General features: G+C 32.8%; 3 protein-coding genes across 9 annotated transcripts in view; 1 reads left to right on the top strand and 2 right to left on the bottom strand.

Annotated features, from left to right (window-relative positions):
• Positions 1–6,889, top strand: part of LOC118189802 (uncharacterized) — a 68,956-nt gene extending 62,067 nt beyond the window's left edge. For 2 of the 4 annotated variants that reach the window (XM_035360468.2, XM_085820498.1), the window contains one exon: positions 5,938–6,889. In XM_035360468.2, the coding sequence (XP_035216359.1) occupies positions 5,938–6,106 (169 nt within the window). In that variant the 3' untranslated portion in view covers positions 6,107–6,889. The remainder of the gene's footprint in view (positions 1–5,937) is intronic. The other 2 variants (XR_004758319.2, XR_015042139.1) reach the window with 2 other exon arrangements.
• Positions 1–10,446, bottom strand: part of LOC118196793 (uncharacterized) — a 117,489-nt gene extending 107,043 nt beyond the window's left edge. The window contains exon 1 of one of the 2 annotated variants that reach the window (XM_085820496.1): positions 9,937–10,446. The gene's annotated coding sequence lies outside the window, so the exon portion shown is untranslated. Of the gene's footprint in view, positions 1–6,890; positions 6,968–9,936 lie in introns of those variants that run through there. The other variant, XM_085820497.1, reaches the window with a different exon arrangement.
• A 147-nt stretch (positions 10,447–10,593) lies between these two features.
• The window catches only part of LOC118195371 (mitotic spindle assembly checkpoint protein MAD1-like), a 126,349-nt gene continuing 119,145 nt past the window's right edge, over positions 10,594–17,797 (bottom strand). For 2 of the 3 annotated variants that reach the window (XM_085820491.1, XM_085820493.1), the window contains 3 exons: positions 16,256–16,481; positions 15,747–15,937; positions 10,594–10,939 (listed from right to left, as the gene is read on the bottom strand). In XM_085820491.1, coding sequence (XP_085676617.1) covers positions 10,784–10,939; positions 15,747–15,937; positions 16,256–16,481 — 573 coding nt within the window. In that variant the 3' untranslated portion in view covers positions 10,594–10,783. Of the gene's footprint in view, positions 10,940–15,493; positions 15,650–15,746; positions 15,938–16,255; positions 16,482–17,797 lie in introns of those variants that run through there. The other variant, XM_085820492.1, reaches the window with a different exon arrangement.

The raw sequence follows: 17,797 nt of genomic DNA, 5'->3' as shown, positions 1-17,797 counted from the left end.
CGAGCAAAGTTTTGAAACCAAATCATGAATCAGAACTAGAACTAGTTGCCATTCAGCATAAAGAAATTTAAATATAAATATGAACTACTTATTGCCATTCAGCATAAAAGAAATATAAATATGAATATTAACAAAATATTAAAGTTAATTTTATAAAATAATTAAACACATGAACAAATATATGAAATAAAAAGTAATTATTTCTCATGCAATAACTGGGCCACTACACTACTCCCCCACCAGTTACGTTACGAAGGTCGAGAAATAGGTAGCAACTAGTATTGCAGTGTTAACCACTATCAAAATAATTTAGTCAGTCCTTGAATCTACCAAGTAAACGTATACTTCTGGCTGTGCGAGAATGTTTTTGATTCACATCAGAATTTGAATCCGGTCGCTGCAAGTTACTGTAGTCAGGTTGTATCAATTGGGAATTTTCCTCAGCTAAAATATGTGCTGGTTTCAAGTGATCCAGGGATACATTAACATGTTTTCCTTTTATGCTAATAGTAAAATATTTGTCCTTGCGATCAATAACAGGAAATGGTCCTTCATAAGGAGGTTCCAGAGGTTTTTTTACCCGATCTATTCGCTGAAACACATGAGAACAAGTTTTTAAGTCTTTATGTACAAATGTCCGTTCAGATGAATTTTTACGAATTAATCTAGGGCCAACAACTTCCATCTGTTTCTGGAGTTTATTTAGCTAAAGTCTCCGATGCTGTTTGGATACTTGGTTCGCTGAAAAACTCTCCAGGAAGTCTGAGACTCTGGCCATAAACTACTTGCGCAATAGAATGATTTGTGTCTTCTTGAATAGCAGTACACAAACCCAAAAGTACTGTTGGTAACGAGTCCGTCCAAGATATGTTGTTGTGGGCATTTAATGCTGTTTTTAATGTTCGATGAAGGCGCTCAACTTTGCCATTACACGAGGGGTGGTAGGCAGTAGTGTGTTGTAAATTGATGCCACAGATTTTGGACAAAGCTCGTAATGTATCACTTTTAAATTGGGATCCACGATCACTAATAAGTTTACTTGGCGGTCCGAAACGCGCAATCCAGGTGCTATAAAAGGCTCTTGCGACAGTCTCAGCGGAAATATTTTCTAAAGGAATTGCTTCTATCCAATTCGAAAATCTATCTATGCAAGGAAGACAATAAATATTCCCTTTAGATGGTGGAAGTGGTCCAATGAGATCAATATGGATGACAGAAAATCTTCCTGGTGGTACTTCAAACTCACCTAATTTTGTTTTGGTATGCCGACTGATTTTAGCTTTTAGGCAAGGAATGCAGGTTCTTGTCCACAACTGTACATCTTTTTTTATATTAGGCCAAATGAATTTTGATGTCATTAATTAGTCGATTTTGTTCCTGGATGTGATAAACCATGAATTCGCTGAAAGACGTGTTTTCTGAAAGCTTAAGGAATATACGGCCGAATATGTTTAGTTAATGTATCACACCACAAATATTTCCCCGAAGGTAGAGAACATTGCTTTAAATTCAAGGAAGTAGTGGTTTGCAAACTCTTCAGTTCTTCATCTTGAGTTTGTTCATCAGCTATTTTATCATAATCTATCGATGAAATTTCATTAACTCTAGATAATGTATCCGCCACAATATTATTCTCACCTTTTACATATTTGATATCAGTCGAAAACTGGGAGATGTATTGAAGTTGGCGAGCCTGTCTAGGTGCTGCTTTGTCAAGTTTTTGACGAAAGGCGAATATTAAGGACTTGTGATCTGTATAAATTGTAAATACTCTTCCTTCTAGATAATGCTTAAAGTATCTAACTGAAAGATATATGCTTAATAGTTCTTTATCATAGGTGCTATATTTTTGCTGAATATCATTTAATGTTTTAGAAAAAAATACTATTGGCTTCCCACGAGAAGTTTTCGTATTGTTGCAACACTGAGCCAATCGCCATATCTGAAGCATCTGTAAATAACGCCAGAGGTAGTTCAGAATTATGGAAAGACAACAGTGCCGTGTTCACCAGGTCATTCTTGCACTTTTCAAACTGTTTTTCAGCTTTTTCAGTCCATTCGATTTTACGTTTGTCCCTCTTTTTAGCTCCCTTAAGATACGCATGTAACAATGCTTGATTCTTCGCTGCATCCTTTATATAACGACGATAAAAGTTAAGTATTCCAAGAAAAGTTCTAAGTTCATGAATTGTTTCTGGTCGTTTGTAGTTAGTAATAGCTTGAACTCTTTCTGGCAAAGGACGGGAACCCTTAGGTGTAATTAGGTAGCCTAGAAACTCGATTTGTGGAACAGCAAATACAGATTTTGAAACATTAATTCTTAACCCAAATGTATATAATCTTTCGAAAACTAATTTAAGGTGATTTTCGTGGGTACTGAATGCAATGAGTATATCGTCTAAATAGGGAAAAACGAATTCTAATCCTCTAAAGACTTCGTGAATAAATCGTTGGAACGTTGCAGAAGTATTTTTTAAACCGAAACTCATTACATTAAATTCGTATAAACCGAAAGGAGTGATGATAGCCGTTTTACATTTTTCTTCTTCTGCAATGGGAATTTGAAAATAAGCTTTGAATAAATCAATTTTAGAAAAAATATTTGTACCTCTTAAAATATGATGAAAATCTTCAATGCGAGGAATTGGGTATCGATCAGGTATCGTCTGCGCATTTAATCGTCGGTAGTCTCCGCAAGGACGATATGAACCATCCTTTTTCGTAACAAGGTGCAAGGGGCTTCACCACTGGGAGTTTGATGGACGAATTATTCCATTGTCAAGCATAAATTTAAATTCCTCTTTAGCTATAGCTAAGCGTTTTGGATCGAGCTCTCGTGCCTTTGAATAAACGGGTTGACCATCAGTCGTAATAAAATGTGTAACACCTTGTTTAATTTGTGTAGGAAAAAGGTTACGTTTAGAAATTTCGGGATATTTCGACAGTAAATCGAAAATTTTTATGGATTTATTTAATGTGGTTACTGCGTAATCAGTGGAAATAGCAGCGACATCACACTGAACACAAAGCTGTGTTACGCCATCAATTAATTTTTTCTTATTTACATCGATAAGCAATTTATATTTGTGAAGAAAGTCAGCTCCTAAAATACCTTTTGTGACATCAGCAGTTATGAATGGAAACTGAAAATCACGACGTAATCCTAAATCAAGAGTTAGCGTTTTTATGCCATAAGTGGAAATATCAGTGCCATTAGCTGCATACAGTTTGTATTCAGTTTTACATTTATTCTGTGAAGTAGCAGGAATTAAGCTTACGTCAGCTCCGCTATCAATAAGAAAGTGCAAATTTGATCTTCGGTCACGAACGAATAAACGAAATTTGCGACAATCCTTCATATTTTCTGCAGCAGCGTTTGCCGCTGAACCTACTGCAGATTCGAGTTTTCCTGGTTTTTGGAATCGTTTTTTACCCAAGCACACGGAAGCTGGCATTTCTCTGGAATATATTTTGCTCCAAATCGAAAGTGATAGAAACAAAATTTGCCAGTAGGGTCATATCGTTTACGAGATCGGCTTCGAGATCGTGAACGTGAATTACGTAAATCCGAGTCCCTGCATCTTGAGCGAATGGTTATTTGATCAATTTTTTTTCCAGAAAGGTAATTCTTTGCAACAAATCATTTGCGGGAACGGAAGGAGCATTAGCACTAAATACTTCTGGTTTCCGATTCATATCACTAATTTTATCTGCCATAGACGCTAACTTGGTTACATCTTCATCACTAACTAATAATATATTTTTTATTGAGTCAGGTAGCTTCTCCAGCCATAAAGTTTTGATTAGATTTTCAGACACATCTGTAGTAGCAACTGATCTCAACTTCAGCAAAAGTTGGCTTGGTTTCATGTCTCCAAGTTCGATACCAGTAATCAAACGTTTAATCCGTACATTTTCACTTTCTTTGAATAAATGTAATAACCTAATTTTAGCATCCGAATATTTTAAGGCACTATCGTTCGTTACAATGTCCCAATATTTTCGACGAACTTAGGTTCAAGCTGTGAAACTAAATAATTAAATTTCGTTTCTTCTGAAACGATATTATTAATTTTGAACTGAGCTTCAACTTGAAAAAACCATATTTCTGGTTTATCAGTCCAAAAAAGAGGTATTTTTACACTCACCTTATGAAGATCCGGTGACTGCATCGTATCTTTCATAGCAGTTTCAGAAGAGTCATTTGTTGACTCACCACGATGTAGCCTTGGCTACTAATGTTTAAAATTAATTTGTGATTAGGAACAGCATGAATTATAAACAAATAGCTAAGTTTATTGCATTTTATTTTCCAGCTATCGAAATGCAACGCTACGAGCAAAGTTTTGAAACCAAAACCTTACAATCATGAATCACAACTAGAACTAGTTGCCATTCAGCATAAAGAAATTTAAATATGAACTACTTATTACCATTCAGCATAAAAGAAATATAAATATGAATATTAACAAAATATTAAAGTTAATTTTATAAAATAATTAAACACATGAACAAATATATGAAATAAAAAATAATTATTTCTCATGCAATAACTGGGCCACTACATATCTATTAGACCAAGGATTTTGATTTTAGTCATTATATGCCTTTACTATTTTCAGGTTCCAGTGTATTTATAATTTAATAACTTCAATCATTAAATTCATCAGTATTAAAAGAATGGTTCATATTTAAAAGAATTGTTCAGTCTTTTTATACATCTTGTACCTTTGCTAAAAAATATATTAATTACAGGATTTATCAACTATAATAGACAAATATGCAAGGAATCTATAATAGACAAGTATGTTCCTAATGAAGGATGCCTCTGTGAAGGACTTTCTAAGGAAAAATTCATAATTATGTAATACATAGGAAAAACTAAGACCCCTCCCACACAATTTGCACATTATAAGCCAAACTTTAGATAAATTACCAGGATTTAAGAGCCATATCTGAAAACTGATCACTGACACTATATTACTGCTTCCTTGCTAATTGGTAATTTAGCCACTAGAAAATTAAAAATCTGCAGAAGAAACACTACTTACTGAATCTAATTGTTACATTTACAATAGCTTTATCACACTGAAATTTAACTGTAAATAAATGCAACAGATTCACACCAAAATTAACAATAATTAATTCACATAAAATTAAAATTTTAACTATTTCCAAGTGGAAAGGCTGTATATTTCAAAATGCAAATAATAACCTTTCTTTCAAAAGCAATATCTTCTGAAAATGAACATCGTTCAATGGTACTGAATGTATAACAGATTATTAACATCATCTCCAATTATATATTTTATAAGGCATTTGATACGATATTTTATGGAATTTATATATTCTTTACCTATATAAACATATTAAGATGCATGTATGTGAGGCAAAAATATATAAAGCAAATTTCTAATGGCAAGAGTCCATTTTATTTTTCATTGCATCATTTCAAAATTAACCTGCATCTTAAGATATTAATGCAACGCTGCAGTGAAGACATCTCTTATCCAATCATTGAATAAGATTTCTGTTGAAATCAAACCATTCTTTATCATCCCTATGTTTTTCTTCTAAATAAGGACTTGCATGCATCAAAGTAATACGTCACCACTCTTTTCTCTGTCTAAAGATGCGCTAAGCTATAAAAAAATGTAAGGTGCATATCCTGCCCATAATTACATAAATTTGATTAAAATGTTAATAAGCTTTATCCAATAATAAAATTATGTTGAATCTATGGCTGCATCTGTCATTCTGTCTTTGCAATAAGCTTTTCCAATAGATTACATATATATCACTTATTTTCAGCTTTACTACACAATACAATTTAGTAATACATTTGTTGTTAAAAATTTCATAATTACATTTCAGTTTAAAATTCTCACTTACTTTTACTAGAATTCCAGAGTTTTCATTCTAATTTATTCTATGCAGGCAAGCATTATCATCCATAAATATTGCATTGGTACCCAATACAGCAATAAAAGGACATACAAGAGGATGTAGAATTTTGTTACAATATCAGATGGCTGGGACAGAAACACCAGGAATGACACAGAGGTCCGTCTGGCCCTTCGTTGCTATCCCAGCCTGTAGAAGTTAGCCTCCTCTTCTATAATGGTACCTTTCAATGATGTTCGGCATCCAATAGCATGTCCTTGTCACTGCCCATCAGGTATCATTCTGGGTGTTAAATCAAGACTAATCCATAAAGAGTATGTGGCCCCACTGTTCTGGTGCTCAACTGCGATTTTCACGGGCCCAATTTAACTGCATCCGTCAGGCATACAGTCTACCTTCATGGAGTTAATGCAACAGAGTTTCAGGATATGGGCCATACTGCAGCAGCAAAAAGATGGGACACCAACTGTTATGTGTTAGTGATCTTGCACATAGCAACAGAAAGCAATCGTCTGCCAATGTGGTAATCCTCCAATGTCCAGATGCACTTCTTCTAGAGGGGTTTTTGATCCTATTGATAATGATTCCATAGCCTATTGATGATACTACAATACACATTCAGCACTCTTGCAACAGCGGACTGTCATGCACCAGCTTGCAAAATCCCGACAGCCTTCCAACGCATTTCATCATGCAAGTGGTATCTATGGCTCACACTTTCCACTTTGGTTATCTTGGATTACACGGAAATATCACTGCTTACAAACTGATGCAGAGTTCCATTACACTCTTTTTTAAGGCATTGTGATGTGACCATGGGATTATATTTTATACTAATTTTGGTTGCCCATTTGTATTTTGTAATTCAACCTTTACCTAATGTGTAAATTGTATGTTTTAATCCCTTTTTCACATTTGTACTTTTTCTTGTAGCATTTGTTGCTTATTTTTATTTCTTATATAATAATATTTTTTTATGTACTTACTCGAAGGATGATTCACTCTCTAAATCCAGAAATGAGAAATGTTCTCTGATGTTTCAGTTATATCATTATATGTGGAGCTGAATGGAATATGTAAAGCATTTCGTTTCAATTCATATAAATTATCCAGGTGTTCAAAGCTGCATGATCCAAAATACTGAAAACTATTTATACAGGCAATCCTCTAGAAGCAGATTTAACTGATTATTTTCAGCACATCTGATCACGAATTTCCACACCATACTTTGTTGCAAGTGTATATATATTCTATGAATAAACCCAGGACAAATAATTATAAAGAAAATCATGTTTTTGTCAGGGTTAACATTTGCTTCACTTCTTTGAGCTTTTCCACACATTAAGTTGTTTCTGACTCGTAGACCTAATAATATAAATGAATGCATGCTCTTATAAATGGCAGACCTTTGCAACTTAATGCATTTGTTGAGCTTAATATATATATATATATATATATTAACTGATTTTGTGCACTCCACCCAATGCCTGAATATATTTATTTTTCTCAATACTCTGAAAAGAAGAATATAAAAAAGTGGTTATGTGCATTAAACACTAGAACGGCGGGAAAATCTTACCTACTGGAACGGCGGTAAGGGGTCATTTTAACCCTTCGATGAAAGTACTGAAATAACAATGGTAAAGCAATTTTAAATGCCATATGTTGGCACAAATATGTACTTAATATGTATTTCATAATTTATATTTAATATCACATGATAATTTATTGACTTTTTAAAATACTGTCAATGTATCGAGTACATGGCAATCAATTGGATCATACTATAATTACTCAAATAACTCATTAATTTGATATAAGAATTGATTTCAAATAAATGGTTTCACAAATTAAAACTAATGTAAACTAAAATAAAACACAATTTATATAATAATATTTTTTTATGTACTTACTCGAAGGATGATTCACTCTCTAAATCCAGAAATGAGAAATGTTCTCTGATGTTTCAGTTATATCATTATATGTGGAGCTGAATGGAATATGTAAAGCATTTTGTTTCAATTCTACTTAATGTATAAAATATTAGAGATCACACATACATATTAAGAATTAATGCAGTTGATATAAAAATTATTTTTAACAATTTTTCCATTGCATTTTCCGCACACAACTTTGGAACAAGATGCACAATATTCTTGAGATTTGTGCCATTGCAGCTTTATACTTGACACCTTTTTTATATCCATTTTCTTTTCATGTGTTTTTCTGAAGGAAGGATCTTTGGGAGTTTTGAAACCATATATACCTTTCTTAACTCCTCTCCTAATTTCAGTAGACAATCTCTCCTGTTAATGGTGTTTTTTATAAATTACACTTTTATAAATTATCCAGGTGTTCAAAGCTGCATGATCCAAAATACTGAAAACTATTTATACAGGTAATCCTCTAGAAGCAGATTTAACTGATTATTTTCAGCACATCTGATCACGAATTTCCACACCATACTTTGTTGCATTGTAAAAGGCTATTGAATCAGGCAACTTCTTGAGACTGTCTTCAGATTTTACAGTAGAATATAATGAGCTCAGTAGAAAAACGCTTTTGTTTCTTTTGCCTTGATAGATAATAAGTGTGATATTATCACGTTACACTATTGTCGATGAATAAAGATTACGCATATTTTAGAAAAGATATAAGAATTTCTCTTCTGTTCTTTTTCATTGTGCCGACCATAGTTGTATTTTCTGACTTGAGTATTTCTGTTAATTTAATGCTAGTAAAATAGTTATCCATGGTGATATTCCTCTTTTTGTTTTGATGTGGCTCCGTTAATTTTATGACAATATTTTCAGGCAAACGTAATTAAAGATTTGCTGTTTCACCTTTTCCTAGATAAGGAAATCCATTCAAGAGGTATTTAGCTTCAACATCGACAGATAACCAAAATTTTATTCCAAATTTGTGAGGTTTATTAGGTATATATTGTGTAAATCTACACCTAGCTTTAGATGGGAATAATTGTTCATCAACTGAAATATTTTGTCCTGGCCGGTAGCACATTTTGCAGTTTTCAATAAATTTGTTCCACATGTCTGATGCAAGAGCAAATTTATCAGTCTGTAATCCAGTAGATCTTGTCGTCTTTTCATCAAACCTTAAAAATCGTTTTATTTTTTTGAATCTATATCTTGATATAGTTCCTTTGCAAAATGGTATTCCTCATGCTTCAGACTGCAAGGAATATAAATCTTAGCCCTTTGCTCCTATTACTCCTCGAACATACAATATAGTGACAAAAGCATCTAACTCAGCCAGAGATAACTTTCAATCTTCATTTCCAAGTTGCCGATGAGCTTCGGATTCTGTACATTTCTTTATGTGCAGCAAGATATCATCATCAATAAAAAGCTTGAAAGCACTAGACACTTTGTCCTCAGAAACATGACTATTTACAAAAGATGTTGGCCCTGCTGGTTTCTTTTAGAACATTATAAGCAGCAACACGGCAGCAGACTGAATTTTTGGAATTTATTTCATTCCATATAGTGTTATCAGGAGCTGTAAAAACAGTTTTGCAAATACCCTGATCTGTTTTTGCTCGTTTATTTCTGCTGAGTTCTTATTCGTTTACTTCGCTGTCCTCAGATTCACTAATAGTTAGTGTCTGGAATTCATCTTCAATTTCTACAGAAAAATTATCAATCTCACCTCCATCAGATTCATTTTCAGATAGCTCCTGCAACAATTTTTTAATTTCTTCATCCATAAGACCTCTTTTCCACTTATTAGACATACTTTGTAAAAGTTGAAAAAAGTAGAAAAATATCAGACTATCAGAAAACGATAGGAAATATATTTTAGCATATGATTCTCACAGTGTAGAGGAAAGGTGATAATGAACTTGAGGGCAGAATTCATATGTACTGAAATACATATTTGGGATTACCAAGAAAATATCTGTCCTAACTGTTATCACCTGCAGTAAGCTGAACTAACAAACGGGAAAATACATCTGTAAAATAAACTATTTCTGAAAAGAAATTAAGCATGAAAAACTCTGCATCTACCTACCTTGCAGTATTTTCTTCAAACAAATAGATAATTGCAAACATAAGGAACAACAGCTTATGTAGACATTACAAAGTAGTGAGACCACTCAGGTTTTTATCCATCTGGGAGATAGTATGAATGCAATCGAAAAATCCTTATCAGTGAATGTTTTTCATTGATTTTTTGACAATGCCTTAGAGCAGAAAAAGAGATAAAAGTAAAGGAGTCATAATGACAGCCGTTCTAGGAATACATGCCAATATTTCAAAAACTAACAAACCTAGAATGCTGAAATTTTTTTTACAAATATTTATTATCTATTTAGGTCAAAAAATCAAGTCAAAAAATTCCAAACGATTTCTTCCAATAAAACAAAAGTAATCAACAGCCGAAAGTGTTCAGGGATCAAAATTACCCCTACTGCAGTTCTAGTGTTAAGTGATATATATGTATGTGTTGTGTGCATATTTATAACACAAAGAAATATTTTGTCACATTAAAATCAGTATTTTTGAATGTTGCTGATAATTTCTTAATAAATATTTAACAGCCTGAAATCTTTTCTTTTATGCATTCCCCAATGAAAGCAGGAAATTTAACAGCATTTCTCTAATTTAAATGTATATCTGTAATCATTATTGCTGTATTTTAAATCAGTAAAATGAAATGGCTCCCAAATGTTTTTCAAAATATTTTTAATAGGTTGTGAATATTTAAATAAATGAAATGTAAACTAATTACAAAAATAACAAAACTACATAAAATAATCTAACCCCTAAGGACATATATAACTTACAACTTATATTACAAGAGATAAAATGCACATTTTATGATACAACACAGAAGTATAAACATACAGTTCCAATTATTAATTCATCATATATGTCTGTTGACTGAAGAGATCCATAGTTAAACTTGCTAAAAATGCAGGAAAACTGTCATACTGTTGTAAGTACAACTCCATGCGATCACCTAACTGTTTAGAATACTCTGTTTCAACCAGCTGGATTCCTTCTGAATTAATCTGAAATTTTCACATTTAAAAGTATAGTACCAAAATATATTCTAAAATATATGTTCAGAATAAGTTAAATGAATAACGTCCTCCACCAATAATAATAATAATATTTTTTAAATTTCAATAACATCTATGGTTTGCAAGAAAAGAATGTAGGAAACACATGAGGAAAGTGCTCATTGCCAGTATACTTCAACTGCTTTTCCTACATTTAATTAAATCAATGAAAATAACTTCACTGGTAAACAAAACTGATAATTAGTGAACACAAACTAACTATACACCTCAACAAAGGTAGGTTATGTAATATGAAATAGAAGTGGACATACAAGGTGTATCCAAAAAGTAAGTTCCCATATTAACAACAGATGGCAGGACATGCACTGAAAAAGGCAAATACACATGCCTGAAAGATTTAGGATATGGCTCTCATATGCATATGACATTAATTAAAATCAATAATATCACAATTATATCGGTTTAAAATGCCCACCTTTAATTTTTACCTCCTAAGTGTGAGAGTAGATCTGATAAAGCTTTTAAAAGCAGAGAAGCTAACACCAGTTGTGTCAAGTTTATGAGCTTCACATCACAAGTATGCAGATGGTGTACCATTAGTGCAAGCAGTTTTACAAAAGTCATCATGACAATCCATGATCAGGAGCACACTGGGCAGATGTCCCTCATCAGTCGGTACTTTGTGCACTAAAAGCGACAATATATTTTGGAGAACTATTGCTTCCTAGTTACGGAACTTAGCAGACATTTTCCCCATATATTACATTCTTTACTGAATGAAATTATCGCAAATCACTCCTTGCTCTGAAAACTGCATTTCGGGTGAATGCCAAAAAACTCAACACCCAAATACGAAAACAAATGCATTCCTGGATCAGCATCTGCAGTGATACCATGAGAATGGTGATGAGTTCCTGAACAGAATCATACCAGGTGAGAAAACATAGGCTGCTCACTTTGTCTCAAAACCCAAGCAGAAATCAATGAACTGGCATCAGATTAGATTTCAGTGCAGTACAAAATTTAAGCAGATTCTGTCTGGAAAAAATGGATGTGCACAATACCCAGGATGTCAAAGAGCAGAAAGGATATTCTGCACATTGGCATCCTGGGAAGAAGTAAACTAATTAGTGCTGACCATTATAGTAAAACATTGCAGAAACTGCTACGAGCCCTCGAGAACAAAAGATGTGAGATGCTCAGTGCAAGTGTTGTGTTGATCCATGATAATTCTCACCCACATACTGCTCAATGCACAAAACATTTGCTCAAGGAGTTCTGCAAAAAGATGTTTGATTACCCATCCTATAATTCTGCCTTCACTCGCAATAACTTCCACTTTTTTTAACACCTCAAGAAATTCCTGTTTGGTCAGAATTTTAAAACTAACAAAGAAATGTAGACAGCTTAATACATAGTTCTGATGCCGGGCAGCAGAATTCTGTGACAGAGAAATACAGAAGTTGATCCCACTGTTTGATAAATTTCTCTGTTCTGGTAGTGAATATGTTAAAATAAAACTAAACCATTGTTGTATTGGCTCCAGTATATGTTTCCATGTAATTTTGCTTTCTTTTTATTTAAAACCCTAAAGAAACTTACAATGTAGATGGCTTTTTGTATTACAATGAAATTTTAAGCATGGAAGTATGATATTAAATACAAAGAAATTAGATTGTTGAAAATTATAATTTTATTTAAATTTATGAATAATTGCATTAAATGTACAGGGACAAGTTAAAGACTTGATGTTAAAAAACAGTGAACAAAGCCAAAACCGGGGGGGCTTATCTCATTGAATTCTGACAATTATGGTATACCCACATTTAAATGTCCTGTGAAAATGCCAGTTAGCCTATACAGTACAAAGTCCGTAATCCGGACTCGTCGGGACTTCGGCGATTCCAGATTAGGGGTTTTTCCGGAAATTATAGATCATCAATTTAAATCTGGTAAGATGGCATGCAGAAATTATACAATTTATGAAATAAAGAGCAATTATGATCTAAAGGGTATCAAAATTTACAAAAAAGGGGGGGCTTAATATTTATTTGTTTACTTTATTAAACATTCATCCCTTTGTCATGATCGCCACTTTTATCATAACGAACCCTTTTTCTGTTAGTCATTGCAAGTGGGGTGTCGGAATCCACAAAATATTCAAAAAGTTCCTTTTTTTTTTGCTCATGTCATATACAGTTGACTTTTCAATGTCATACTCCTCGCATAATTTTGAGATGGATATGCATATAATTTTGAGACTTTATCCATTTTTTGCAGCAATTCCACTTTTTGTTTGATGGACATTGAAACATGCTTTCGCTTTGTAGATCCTTTGGCAGCTCCAGAATAGGAAATTCTTTTTGACATAATCGAAAGTTCAAGCTTACTTTTATAAAATTGCTCTAACAGTCTGCAAAAAATAATAAGCCAGATCCAATTAGAAGATTAAGGAACAACGCAAACTACAACATTAACTGAAATAGATAATTAGATAATTTTAGCCTAGCTTATACCGTCCGTTATACATTAAACGCACATGCGTAAACGCATATGTGCATGCGTAAACACGCATATGTGCATGCGGAAACGCATTATGCGCATGCAGAAACACATATGTGCACGCATAAACATGCATATCTGCATGTGTATATGCATTATACGTTTACGCATGCGCATAAAGTTTGTAGCTATGAGGTCCGGGTTATAGATCATTCCCGATTATGGACGTCCGGATTAGAGTCTTTGTACTGTATCTTCCATACCTCAATCACTCAGATTAATGGGCAGCCAGCTAGGAGCTAATAGACATCAAAATACACCAAATGTGCACTAAATAAAATAAAAACAAATTCTTTATCTGGCGGTTTTAGGTCTTTTGTCTGTGACCTGAGAACATGTTTCCATATGGCACTGGCTATCAGCAAATTTTCCCCCTTCCTTAGAAGTCAATATTACAGTTAGTACTTATATTTCTCTAACTACAACTTGTCTTGAATACATGCAGTCTGTCAATGTACAAGGAAAGGAATTATTACAGCTTCTTCATTAATAAGCAATCCAAACAGCTGTACGTTGAACTACAGATCAAGCAGAATAGACAGCCACTTATCAGTTTCCAAGTCTCTATATTATATACCCCATTTTCTTTGAAATCTGCATTGATTTTGCACTGTCATCATGTATATATTAGCAGTCTCCATACATGCTCTCCATTAAATAACAGCAAGTGGTTTATGTAAACGTAGCCTTATCACCACTAAGACTACTTATGCAGATCTACAGATTTCTCCCAGTGATGAAAAATGAGTAGCTAGTATTAAATAAAGAGTTTCTCTTAAAGTAAGCCTTGATTTAAGGAAAAAAATTACAATGCATCCTGAAGTTTGAAGCCATTCCCAAAATCCAGGCATATAAAACATGTCTTAAACTTACATGTTCACTGGAACTTTTTATAGCAGTTGTCAAATATTCAGTACCTGCTATTATATTTATTATGCACTTTCGAACTTTTCTACTTATAACCCATCACTTCTAATCCTATTAAGCAATATACATTATAAAAGGTGTGGCTATTAATTTTCAGGACTGCTCTAATAACACCAGAACAGATGATGAGAAAAACTTAGCCTTTTAATATGTTTTGAAGTAATCTCCATCGGCCATAACACACTTTTGTGCTCGGCTAAGTTATGGAAACAACTTTCACAGTCCTCTTTCGGAAGGCTCTTCAATGTCGACATCACATTTTTCTTGATGTCTTCAACATCCACAAAGCGTGTTCCTTTGATCACAGTTTTGAGTTTGGGAAACAAAAAGAAGTCTGCGGGGACGAAGTCAGGAGAGTATGACTGAACATTCCCAAACTCAAAACTGCGATCAAAGGAACATGTTTTGTGGATGTTGAAGACATCAAGAAGAACGTAACGTCGACGTTGAAGAGCCTTCCGAAAGAGGACTTTAAAAGTTGTTTCCACAACTTATATAGCCGAGCACAGAAGTGTATTACGACAGATGGGGATTATTTTGAAACATATTAAAAGGTTACATTTTTGACATCATCTGTTTCGGTGTTATTAGAGCAGTCCTGGAAATTAATAGCCACACCTTGTATAATTTCTAATATAAAATCATGCACAGACATGTTTATATTAAAAAATGTTCCCAGTATTTAAGTTAACACTGTATTTTGTTCATTTTAAGGCAATATCACTTTACAAATTGTTTAAGAAATTAAAAAACAATAAAAAATTTATCATAAGGTTAATTAATTATATACAAAAATGCAATGATGTTATTGATATTTTCAGGATGCCAGAAGACAAAAATGTACACGATTGAATTAAACTTTGCAAGGCATTTTTATGCTAAGATTTCATTTTTTGTTGAATAATTTACATAACAGAGAAATATCAGTTATTAAAATCATTTCAAAATAAACAGCTATGTCAAAGTTCTGAACTTGTTCTGAAGATGTACTTATGAAATCCCAAGACTTCTTAAATTTCTTCTGTAATTAACTACATACAATAAAATTCATAATGGATAATAAATTACTTAAAAAAAAAACACCAAACACAGAAATAATTTCAACTTCCCTATATATACACTAAAGAACCATATACCATATTGTAAATATAAAGAACCATATGCCATATTGTAAAGAGCTATCATATGCCACATTTTCCCACTGGTGTGCTAAGAAAAGTCAAAAAAGACAAAAATATATAAAAAATACTTTAGAATATTAAAACAATGTTAAAAAACAACTGCCCTAATATTAAATATATGTTACCTGAAATAATAAATAATCATCACGAGATTCAGCATACAAATGAGATAATTTGTAAGTTTCAGCTGCAGGAACATCTATGCGATAACCCAAGAGTCGATACACAGTTTCTCGAAATTCAGTAGACTTTATGCGAGCATTCTCCAGAATGAAGCGTTGCTGCCTTTCTGCAGCTGCCAGTTGTTCTTTAAGAGCTGAAAACAAATCAAACAGAAATTATAGAACAGAAAAGATTCTTGCAAGTATTTATAAATTGCATGCTTTTTTAAAAAAAAAAAAAGTTTAAAAAAATTACAAATAAAAAAAGTTTGTTTTTAATTCTTTTTTTACTCTCCATAGGCTAAGGTTAATTCTAATAAAATGAAAAAATCTTTGTATCTATTAAAACAGATTTTTAAATATTATCTAATTCCTACATGATGAATAAGAATAAGAATGCTTAAGTAAACACACATTTATTATCTGAAGACAACTATTATGCTAAGTTTAAATTTATGTGTTCTTTACAATACTTTTAAGAGTGGAATCAGCTCCTTCATTAGCCAACTTCTGTTGCACTTTCATTGTTACATCATCAGCAGCAGCTCCTTCTTCCTCTAGAACTTTTATTCTTTTTTTCAAATGGTCATTTTCTTCTTGTAGCTTTTTGAAAGTTTCTAAATGTTTTGCATTTGCGTTATCTAATGGATTACACTTGAGATGCAATATTCGACCATCCCAAGAACTTTTTTCCTGTCCCTGTTAAAAAAAATTTAAAAAAAAACTGCCGTTTAATGAATTAATAGTAAATAAAGTATATTATTCATCTGCTTTTCTTTTTTCTCCTACTAATATTTTTAATTGATACAATGTGTATCAAAAGATAAGTTTGATTTTAGGTATTGTAGAGTGTTAAATGTTTGTTTTTCCATGCGATTCCCAGAATAATCTTGCTCTAAGCTTAAGCTGAGCCATCCAATAAATTCCATAAAATATGTTTCAGACCATATGAAAATTAATGTACAGTGATGTAGTTTGATTTATGTAAAATGTTACTCTCAGTCCTTCAGAGAATAATTGAGTGGTGGCCATTTTATTGTTAAGGCACCTAATAGGCAGCCACTGTTACCTCCTATAAGGGGACAGAGAATTTACATCCATACTTTCTCTGGGATTCGAATGCGGGACCTTCGTTATCGAAATGAGCTCTCCTAACCACTATACCGTCTGGATGGCTCAGAGAATAGAAATTGGCAATATATGTTATGAGAACCAACATAATACAGACTAAGCAGGCAGTTTCTGATCTTGTTATTCAAATTTATTAGAAGAACTCTAAATAATATGGCAAGTACATATTAAGAAGGAATCCTAAACTTTAGGATCATACATGGAATTGTTAGAGAGGCATCTACAGGCAATTTCCTCTTCAACAGGGTGGTGTTACACAGGTTCTGGATTAACCAGGCTGTGTCTAAAGAAATGTTTATTTATTGTGAAATAATGGAAAATTTACTATTCATATCTGCCAACTTCTAAAGATAAAAATTCAGAAGAACACGATGAATTAATATCATGCTTTGATATTGAAAAAATAACAATTTATACAAATAGAAAAAAGAAAATTGTACTTACATTAGTAAATCTCAATTAAGTAGTAACTAAAAAATTTATTAGGAAACATAAAACAAGAACTTAATGTTACACAAAAAAATTATTGCAATGAATTTAGAGTGCATTTTTTGGCTTTAGCCAAAAATTCTTTGGAAAATTTCCTGTCATAACAATTAGTTTCCTCATAACATTTAGCAATTAAAATGTTTTCTAGAGTTTTTGGTGAAACTGAAGAACGAAACATAGTTTTGTTTTTCTTCACAACACTGAAGACTCACTCGCACTCAGCACTACTGTGTGGAATTACGAGAATAGCACATAAAACTCTTGCTAGTCTATCATATTTTGGTATTCCATCAGCTCTTTTTAGTCTTTTTAAGGTACCAACGAGGACATCAAGTCTATCTTCTCCAGAACTGGAAAGTCTTCAAACCGTGCAGCAGAAAATTGGTTCTGCAGTT

Source organism: Stegodyphus dumicola, chromosome 7 (assembly GCF_044657685.1).
Source record: "Stegodyphus dumicola isolate Sdum_Otavi_A_Nest chromosome 7, ASM4465768v1".
NCBI lineage: Eukaryota > Metazoa > Arthropoda > Arachnida > Araneae > Eresidae > Stegodyphus > Stegodyphus dumicola.
This window is presented reverse-complemented; position numbering and strand designations above follow the sequence as displayed.